General features: G+C 32.1%; 1 protein-coding gene across 3 annotated transcripts; it reads right to left on the bottom strand.

Annotated features, from left to right (window-relative positions):
* Positions 1 to 2,372: 2,372 nt before the first annotated feature.
* LOC107045873 (neuroguidin) lies at positions 2,373 to 10,625 on the bottom strand. Of its 3 annotated transcripts, XM_015268278.1 has the most exons (5): positions 10,494 to 10,625; positions 9,070 to 9,601; positions 4,574 to 4,918; positions 4,312 to 4,381; positions 2,373 to 4,197 (listed from the first exon to the last, which is right to left on the bottom strand). In XM_015268278.1, exons 1-4 carry the CDS (start codon positions 10,500 to 10,502, stop codon positions 4,356 to 4,358), a joined length of 912 nt encoding a protein of 303 aa, XP_015123764.1. In that variant the 5' UTR covers positions 10,503 to 10,625; the 3' UTR covers positions 2,373 to 4,197; positions 4,312 to 4,355. The 3 variants fall into 3 exon arrangements, with proteins under 3 accessions (XP_015123764.1, XP_015123763.1, XP_015123765.1); XM_015268277.1 differs by having other exon boundaries at positions 2,373 to 4,381; XM_015268279.1 differs by lacking the exon at positions 10,494 to 10,625 and adding an exon at positions 9,964 to 10,300 and having other exon boundaries at positions 2,373 to 4,381.

The following is a 10,625-nucleotide window of genomic DNA, read 5'->3' as shown; positions in this document are numbered from 1 at the left end:
GGAGGAATTCTTTGGTATTTTCAGTCACACAATTCTATTCTTTGGATTTAGATCTTTTCATAATTTTTATAATATGATAGAAAGTGATGGTTTTTGATTTTTATGCCATTCAACCCTCTTTGCTCTCATTGCTCACGACTCACTAAAATGAATCACAAATCAATTTTGGATTAAATACGAAAATTCACAACGATGAGAGTCTGTTTGCAATCTAAGTAAAATAAATCAATTTCTACAGGTAACGAAACTCCTACAATATCACATAATTCTCATCGGAAAAATGATTCAAATAAGCAAAAAATACGCTAGGAAAACGAAAGGACAAATGCGAAAAAACGTGAACGAGAGTTTAAGCCAATTAAAAATCTGATGACTCAAAGGGAAAAATTTATTGGGCGCACAAGATCGCATCTCAAAACTTAAACTAGATAATACAAAGTCCCTTGCGAGACGTAACTCAAAAGACTCTAAAATTCGTCCGAGATGCCAAAGATCAGAAATCTTGCCCTTACAAAATCAAAATTAATTAGCGAAATCCTTCGATGTCCCTCGAAATCCACCAAAGGCCTCCGGCCAATAGGTCCAATGAGCGTGGAGGGATTTCATACAAACATGAATCAATACAATATAATCATTCTCAAAAATGACTTTCGTTGTAAGGTTTGATTTCAAGACTGGTGGCGGCTAAATTAACAATAGAAAAGTCACGTGACTGTTTCCATAAAACCATAAAATGATTTATAACGTGAATAACACGTTACAGTATCAATGAATAAAGCTCGCAGTCTTCTATATTCAGTAAAAAATATTACTTTGTATGGTCGACACTACTACAGAATAAAGTTAATAAACAAAGGTTACATTCAAAACGTTTTATTCAGTCAGTAAGAAGTTTTTTCTACATATCGTTATCAATCAATTAATAATAATCGACATTTTGCTCACTTACTTCAATTAAGTCATTCCAAATTTCAAAATTATTTTTCAATAATCTTTCTTCAATAGTATTCAATGATAAAAATTATACAACTCTGCGCCATTGCAAATGCAGCGTTAATTCAATAACGTTAGGGAAAAAAATTGTTGAAAAATGCTTAAAGCAATACTCTGTTCAATAAAGAACTGAAAAATTTTAATGTCTCATTTCTCGTCACTTTTCATATCTCAAAAATCTATCTTTACAAGTAATTTCTTATTATCATTAGTATTACATCCGCCTCGACAATATTGTGGTGGCTTTGGCAGCATTAATCGATTATTTTCCATCTTTTTTAAATTCATTAGTCATTATTTCATTCATTAATTCGTTTGACTCATTTCATTTTTACACTGTAAATCAGTTGTATCTATCGTCAAAAGCGTTCTTTTACTCTGTTAAGGATATCCAAGCACTTTGACAATATTTTCCTCAGCGAAATGCTTATCTACTTTTATTGTCGAACATCCGAGCTTTTTACAATTTTATTATTTATAAACTTTGCAGATCTGAATGTTCGAATTTTGGCATTAAACCGTTAGAAAACATTTTAAAAATCTGAAAAAAATTAGAAAGTTTACTTTCGAAGGAAGTTTAATGAAACAATTAAAAAGTTGCAATTTTTGAAAATCATTAGCATTGTCTATAAATAATTGATAAACAATTTTCCACCACAAAAATTATTTATTCGGAATGGTAACAAATTTATTCAGAATTATACAAGAAATCGATTTTATGCTTAACAAAATTAAGTTTCCGAAAGTTTAAGGAATTGAAATTATTTATTTATCAACACCAAATGTTGAAAAAAATAATAATTCTGTGCAAAATATAATTTTAATGAATATTCATGATTTTTTTCAAATTTTTCTCACGCAATTTAATTGACAAATTTGTTGATTAAAAATGAATCTATAGTGTGATCTGTACCAAACTGTAAAAGACAATTGGATATCCTTAAAAGAATCATTAACTCCTTAAAATCATCTGAATGAGCCATAGTGGAATTAAGTGTACAATAAAAAGTCAAATTGCAGAAGCGGATTTTGTGAAAATCTCAGAAATTAGTGAGTGTAGAGAGAATTGTTAGGCCTTGTTGAGAGAAATTTTTGTGAGCAATAAAATATGTACTTCGAAATTCCTTCACCAGCTCACCTCCGAGATATTTGTAAAATAATCTGCAAATTTGTGTTGATTTTTTCTTCTGCAATCACTTTCCTACTGATTCAAATGATTTATTCATATTAGATTATTTCGTATTTTTCTGTGGATGTGAATGGCAGTAAAATAGTTTCTCAGAGTTCACTTGGCACGATAATAACTTTCTGTTTGATAATAACAGTCTTAAGCGAAGATAATATTTGGATTTTTAATTAATAAAGACAAACAACGAGGATAAAAACAATTTTCATTTGCATTTTTATTTCATTTTTGTTTCTGTCTTCAAGTTGGTGCTTATGAGCTAGTATTCAATCAATATTGTTACCATTTCATTTTGTTTATTATTTCGTTTAATACCAGTTTCAACTGCCGATATGTTTGGAACATTATTCCTTAATTAATTCTCTTTCACTTATTTTGGATATTTCCAGGCCTCTGCGATTCAATACTCATCCAACTCGTTACCACATTTTTAGTTGACTTTATGTTACCATTTTTCTCATACTTTTCTCTATTGAAAAAAATACAATTCTATTGACCACTCGGTGCGGTTTACCTATAACATTTTAATTTTACTTTTATTCATTTTGTTTACTTCTTCAATTGCATTAAACCCTGTCATGGGAGAGTAAATAACTTGGACTCGTGTATTGACATTTTTTGTTTATCAAGATCTTTCTTGCTCTTCACTTGTTTTTATTTATAAAATTGTCTGAAACTGCCGATTTCGTAAAAAAAGAGTCATCAGCATTTAAAACCGCTCTTTTGACTGATTTTCGATTTTTATTTGTATTATCATTTTTTTCACTTTTCCTCGCTACTCTTTCAATTATTATTTTTTTTATCACATTGGAATCGTCTTCATAGATTAATAGAAGTGGAATGGCGGGTGGCATTTGGATGGCTCAATATTCGATGAACACTTTGTAAAAAATATAATTATCTGTTAGTAATTGAGCCATTTTTTTTCTTTCATCTTCGGAAACAAACGTTGCTTTCGTTCTGCAGGTTTTTTCATCTTGCTTTTTATGTATTATTTGATTACAAGAGTTTTTGTTTGTTTCTCAATGTCACACGTCAATACACCCAGAGGAAACTAAAAAAACTTTGAAACCCATGTAGAATTACACATAGAATAAACTTGAAATTTTGACCTTTCACTTTGTTTTGTTTAATTTTGAATTTTGACACGTCCCCGTTATCTTTTACGTTTTTGCCTTCATTATACTTTTAATGATAAATACGTAACAAATTAACTCGTAATGTTAAACACAGCGATAATAGGTGCAAAACTTGAAATAGTAAAAAAGAAAATTTGAAACTTAAAAATCGATGATAAACATAACGGAAGCCTTGACCAACGACACCGAAAATGTAGCCTCAACATGTTTGTGTATTTTGTTGATTTTACCAGAAGAGAAATTTGCAAACGTAAAAGTACGAATAATCGTAAAACTATTAACTACATTATTATTTTTTTCTTATTTCTATAGCCTAGAACAGCGATAAAATCCTAAGACATGTGTTTTTAACTGTATAATTTTGTTTAGTCCTTCAAGTGATTATCCAAACATTTTTGTTTCCATGTCTGTAATTGAATGAACAAATTGTGGGCGTTTCAGTTTCTGAAAATATTCGTTTTCTTCAGAACAGTCTGAAGATATGATTCCCACAGATTTGTTTAATGATGGGAAACAATGATTATTTTCATCTGTTGTGGGTTTGGATTATTTTTAATAAAAAAATTATAATGTACGTTCTCTGCTTCTCTGTTGTTTGTGTGTTTTCATTTCTTGAATTCGATCCATTTTTTTACCCCTAATTATTTTCATCTGTTATGGGTTTGGATTATTTTTAATAAAAAAATTATAATGTACGTTCTCTGCTTCTCTGTTGTTTGTGTGTTTTCATTTCTTGAATTCGATCCATTTTTTTACCCCTAATTATTTTCATCTGTTATGGGTTTGGATTATTTTTAATAAAAAAATTATAATGTACGTTCTCTGCTTCTCTGTTGTTTGTGTGTTTTCATTTCTTGAATTCGATCCATTTTTTTACCCCTAAATTTATTCCGTTAATTACTATAATTTAGTAGTTTCAAGAGTATTTACCAGAAGTCTTGCATACGAGTTTTATCAAAGTTTTTTTAAATAATTTTGCTTTTTTTGGTTTACCTTTAAACGATTAACGACGAGTGTCCTTGCGAAAAAAAAACAATTTAATAGTGTCGTTTCTTCTTAAAACCTGTAGAAACAATACAAAAAAAAATAATCAATTCTTTTTTCCAATTATGCTTCCATAGGAGGTAGAGAGGCAAAATGAGACAAATTTAATTCAGAGATTATTCTTCAAATCGCTCTTGAAGAATAATCATATTTGAAAAATAATTCACATGAAATATTAAAAAGCAAAAAGGAGTGTAACAAGAAAACCCACTTGTCTTCCCTTTGCCCTTGGCGGCTTTGGGTTTTTTCATGGAAACTGATGATGATCCTCCAAAGTTCGTTATTTCGTCACCAAGCTGTCCAAGCGTGGAAATTTGACGACTACGGTGTTTTTCCTGTTTCGTCACCGGCAAACGTGTCATATAGTTCTCCTCAAACTCAATTTTTCGTTTATTTTCACGTCCTAAACTAATCTGTTTTTCACCACCCTGGGTGTCTTCGATTGGTGCATCCAAATACTCTTCCTTCAGCTCGCGAAGTACAGCGCCTGATACTAAACGTCTTCGTGCACGCTCACCAGCCTTACGTAATTTTTCCATCATTGTTTCATCTCCATCTAAAAATAATCCAGCAAAATGTAGAATTATTTTTTAATGAAACTAGGCAAGACGCGCGCTTCGCGCGCGCTAGTTAAGCTGCATGGTTCTGATACTGAATTAGATACTAAAGAACTGATGCAAAAATTTGTATCTGTTCTTCATTCTCGAATTCTTGAGTCAAATTCTTGATTGCATCGACTGATCGAAGTCACTTGACAACTGCACCAATAAGTGACTACATCAAAATTGCAATGATCCCAGCGAATGGAACCAATGTACTATCTATACACAGAAAAACATTCTTGATTCAAATTGAATATTAAGCCCCTAATCGAACCGATTCAGATTCAAATAAATCAAGAACCATACCAAACAGATTTCATTAATTTGGATTGAGTATATCCAAACAAGTCATAGTGATTTTTTTTTCAATAGAAATATCAATTTTCGCCTAAAACTTTTATAAGTCTGCGAAAAATGGCTGAAATAAAGTGGTTAATCTCTCGACTTGGAGTTTATTCAATGAGCTTCATGTCGGATATTTCTACGAGTTATTCTACGAGAAAGACACCAGCTCGGGACAAAACACTGAAATAACAACTTTCCAATTTGTGACTTACAAAATCTGACACATACACCATATAGCATAAAACCCGCATCGTCACAATTGGAAGAACGAAAAATGCCCTCTAAGGATGACCTATTGATTTCTCCGCTGATTCGACTCAAAGCGCTAGAAAATCCATCGCAATTTGAATTTTCGAATAATCCATTGAGGAATAAATGTTTGCCAAAAATTCTCATGAGTCTGCGAAAAATGAGCTTCACACCTGATATGCGATTTCTACTGATAATCAAGTCAGAAAATAATAATTCAGGACAAAACGATGAGAAAATGTGAAATTTTCAATTTGTGACATGCCAAATTCGAAACAATTACCTATAACAATGGATCAAGTGGACGGAATGAAGAAAAATTATACGTAATTTTGAAGACGTCATTGAGAACTTTAAGTTGGTGTATAATAAATCTACATTGGCCAAGTACAAAGGTCCAAAAATGAATGAAAAGATCGAATTTTGGGGTGTGACATAAGCTTCGAAACAGCAACAATCTCCAATAAATTCCTGAAAATTCAATCAAATCGTATTCTATACATCACAATTTGAAGAGCCAATTATACCCTTCAAGATGATACATTAACTTTCCTGCTGATTCAATTCAAAGAAATAGAAAAATCCAGCCAAAGTTAAATTTTCAAGTTGGACGCGAAAAAACAATTTTCTTGCAATAAAAGAAAAAAAAATGAAGAAAAATAACAATTTTCTGCCTATAAGTTCCATACTGAGAATGAGAAATGACCAGAATCCAATAATTCTCATATCAATTTGAGTATAAAATATATATGGTTTATCAAAAAGGGAGGACGGAATTAGCATGCAAACCCAAAAAAGGACCAGCGTCACGATTACGAATTGCCCTATTGGGGATCAGAAATATTATGCATCATTTTGAAGAAAAATAAATACCCTTCAAAATGGTATATGATGAGTTTTATTCGTTTCAGAAAATCCAATCCAAACTGACTTTAGGATAAAATCATGGAAATTTATTTTCTGAATAGGATCTTTTATAAATGAATGGAAATTGCAGATAAATGAATGAATCAGACTGAAGTAATTCAATGTATTTGCCGCTTAGTATGGAATATCTCCATAGATTTGGACAGAAACCGAGAAAGTCTCGTCATTGAGAGGAAGAAATTGGCACTTTTCAATACGTGACATGCTAAAATCGTTACATCATCGTTTATAACAATTCATCTTGTGAATCGAATGGATAATATAAAGTATCTATATGAAGATCTCGATGAGACCTTCAAGTTGACATGTGACATATCCTCTTTAGTCAAATCTGAACCCTAGATAAACGGTAAAAATTGTAATTTTTTACGTGTGACATAACGTAAAGAATGGAAACAATCTGCAATAATGGATATGAATTCCATTGGATCAGGATTGTTATGCATCATTTCGAAGAACGATAAATATTCTTTGGGATGGTATATGAATTGTTTAACTGGCTCGACCGATAGTTGCAGAAAAAACCGATCCAGGCTGAATTTACAGTAACATCGTAAAATTTCATTTTTTGGATAGAACCTTTCATAAGTTACTGAAAATTAAAGATAATTGAATAAATCAGGAGTCAATTCGTAGGCGATTTCATATATTTTCACCTAGGTATGGCATATATCCACATATTCTAATAGAAACCAAGAAAATATTGCTATTTAGGAGGAAAAACACGGAATTGTCAAAATGTGACATGCTAAAATCGCTACATTATCGCTTATAACAATTGATTTAAGTGATGGAGAAGATAATGCAGAGTATCAATTTGAAGATCTCGATGAGACCTTCCAATTGGTCAAGTCTAAGGCCTCGATAAATGGTAAAAACTGTCATTTTTAAGGTATGACATAACGTGAAGAATGGAAATAATCTGCAATAACTCAATGAAAGTTGGAGTAAATGACATTTATCATACACCATTTTAAAGAATATAAAATGCCCTTCAAAACTATGTATGGATATTCCCATCCAGTCGACATAGAAGTACCAAAATCCCCAACGGAAGTGAATTTTTAAAGTAAACCATAAAAATTCCATTGTCGTATAAAAACTCTAAAAAGTCGATGACAAATGGAGATAATTGGATAAATCAAGGATCAATTCCAAGATAATTTGATATATTTTGAGCTAAGAATGAGATATCTTCACAGATTTCAACACAAACCAAACAAATCATGCTATTTAAGAGGAAAAACACGGAATTTTCAGAGTGACATGCTAAAATCGCTACATTATCGCTTATAACAATTGATTTAGGTCATGGGGCAGATAATATAGGATATCAATTTGAAGATCTCGATGAGAGCTTCAAATTGACATATGATAAATCCCCGTTGGTCAAGTCTAAGGCTTCGACAAATAGTAAAAACTGTCATTTTTGAGGTGTGATATAACCGAAAAAATGGAAATAATCTGCAATAACACAATGAAAATTGGAGTAAATGATACTTATCATACATCATTTTGAAGAACATAAAATGTGCTTCAAATTAGTGGATGAATATTCCCGTCTAGTCTACTTGGAAGTACCGAAAACGGCAACCAAACTCAATGTTTAGGGTCAACCATAACAACTCAATTTTTTTGCCTAAAAACTCTCATAAGTGCATGAAAAATGAAGATAATTAAATTAGTAAATTAGAAGTCAATTCCTGGGTAATTCAATATATTTTCACATAAGTATAAAATATCTTCACAGATTCCAACTCAAATCGAGTGAATTGGCCATTCAACGGAAAAACATGGAGATTTTTAAAACGTGACATGCTAAAATCGTTACATTATCGCTTACAGCAATTAACCTAGGTGATGGGGTAGATAATATAGTATATGAATTTGAAGATCTCGATGAGACCTTTAAAGTGACATATGATAAATCCCCGTTGTTCAAGTCTAAGGCCTCGATAAATAGTAAAAACTGTCCTTTTTGAGGTGTGACATAACGGAAAAAATGGAAACAATCTACAATAACTCGATGAAAATTGGAGCAAATTACATTTATCATACAGCATTTTGAAGGGCATAAAGTTCCCTTCAAAATGATGTATGAATATTCCCGTCTAGTCTACTTAGAAGTACCAAAAAATCCATCCAAAATTAATTTTTCAAGTAAACCATAAAAATTCATTTTTTGCCTAAAACTCTTGTAAGTCAATGAAAGATGGTCGAATTTAGATGAATCAGGTGTCAATTTGAAGGTTATTTAATAAACTTTCGAATGAGCATATCATGTGTATGCTATGTCGAAGAAGAAGCCGAGAATTGACGCAAAAACCAAGGGGTAACCCTCGGTTACGGACACGGATTTTTCTATAGGGGAATAGAACTTCAAATCGATCAAACTTTGGTTTTTATTTTTCCAAATCATTTTTTGTTAGGCCAAATAATAAATGAATCCTGAGAAAACTTGCATATTGCAGTGGTTCTTCGATGGACCTCGCGAAATCTTACCACATTTTGATGACATCAAAATGATTTTATATTGAATAGGTTGTAGCAAATGAAATTTTATTTCTGAATATTAATTCCTTACCATAATGAACAGCCGTAAGTTTAGGTGGTACATAAACCCCGGCCTTCCTGACTTTATTGCTCTTCCCTGCATCTGCCTCCCCGTCAGTCTCGTCCTCCTGATCACTTCCATCAATCTTCGCCACGAGTGCTTCTGGATTAGCCCTAAAGTTGCTGGGATCGGAACGGCTGGTGGTTCCTGTGACAGCAGTCTTCACCAACTTATCAATCTGATACTTAAGCTTATGATCAATCGGTCTGATTTTCTCCAACACCGTTCTAATCTCCACCAAACGATCAATGGATGGATCACCCTCAATTTTTTCACCCGAGCATTTTCTCAATACAACGTACGTAAGATTAATCAAATAAGAAAGCAACATGTGATACTTTATCTCAAGGAAACTCAAACCCTTGTCAGTTGACACTTCCCCATTTTTTACGCGTACTAACATATTATCAACAAGTTGATTAACACGTAGAACGTTTGCATTCATCTCACCCAGGAGACGAAGGGCCTGGGGCAGGTCCCGCTGCTCTATTTCGTCAATTGCCTGGACAATAAAAAATCAAAATTCAATGAAACTTAAATTTTTTGCACATTTCGCTCTAATTATTTATTTTTAATAATTATACGAAAAAGCATAAAATCATCATAATTGTTGAACTAGTTGACCGATTCTGCTCAACTTCATGTCAAAACAAAAACTCAACAATACAAATATATTTCAAAGACAGATTTTTGCGTCTTAATAGATTAATAATTGCAAGTTTGAAGATTCTCAGAATCCTGGGGCGCATTAGAATGACATAAAAGAAAAATTAAAAAGCTGCTGAAAATTGCAGCTAAGTATTCTCTCAATTTTTTTATTGAATCTGTAAATTCTTCCACTCAATAAGTGTTCACAAACTTTACCTTCATCGTTTAAAATCACAGTAAAAACATAAATCACTGAAACTACAGCAGACTCCTTTCACACCCTCAAAAAAACGTTAAAAAAAGTTAATGGAACCTTCAACTGTAAATGTTTCATGATTGCATCCCTAAAACTCTCTAAAACCCCAAAAAACTAAAAATAAACCCTAAAAACCTCAAAATAATCATTCAGAAGTGCTAAAACACACGCTGTCGTGAAAATTTAACCTATAAATTGTATGAAAATAATAGTCAAATTCATTGTCAAATCGCAGTAAAGTTTAACTCTCCAGAAAAAAATGTCTGCCGATTCTTTTCCACGGGGGAAAAAGCGCAATAATCAGCTGCCATCTTTCCTATTTACTAATGGATGGTAGGCGCCCCTTCCCTTCCCGAAAAAAAGCATATAGGAAGAAAGGGGGAAAAAAACAAAGACAAATGGCCAATATCTGACGATGGAAAAAAATTATATTTGATTATTTAATTGAAGTATTTGTCAGTTTGTTTGATTGTTGAGAGATAAAACTTACCGGTACCATTGTAGTAATATGAAATTTAACTCAACGAACACATATTTAAATAACGTAAGCTCGTAATTAAACAGTGCCCCCACGTGGGATGATATTTTCCGTGGAATGATGGTATTTTTTTTGTCTCTCTCG

The sequence above is a fragment of the Diachasma alloeum genome, unplaced genomic scaffold (assembly GCF_001412515.2).
Source record: "Diachasma alloeum isolate Michigan unplaced genomic scaffold, Dall2.0 Dall_scaffold_01096, whole genome shotgun sequence".
NCBI classification, from domain to species: Eukaryota; Metazoa; Arthropoda; class Insecta; order Hymenoptera; family Braconidae; genus Diachasma; species Diachasma alloeum.
The sequence above is the reverse complement of the archived record's forward strand: the minus strand, read 5'-3'. Positions and strand labels throughout refer to the sequence as shown.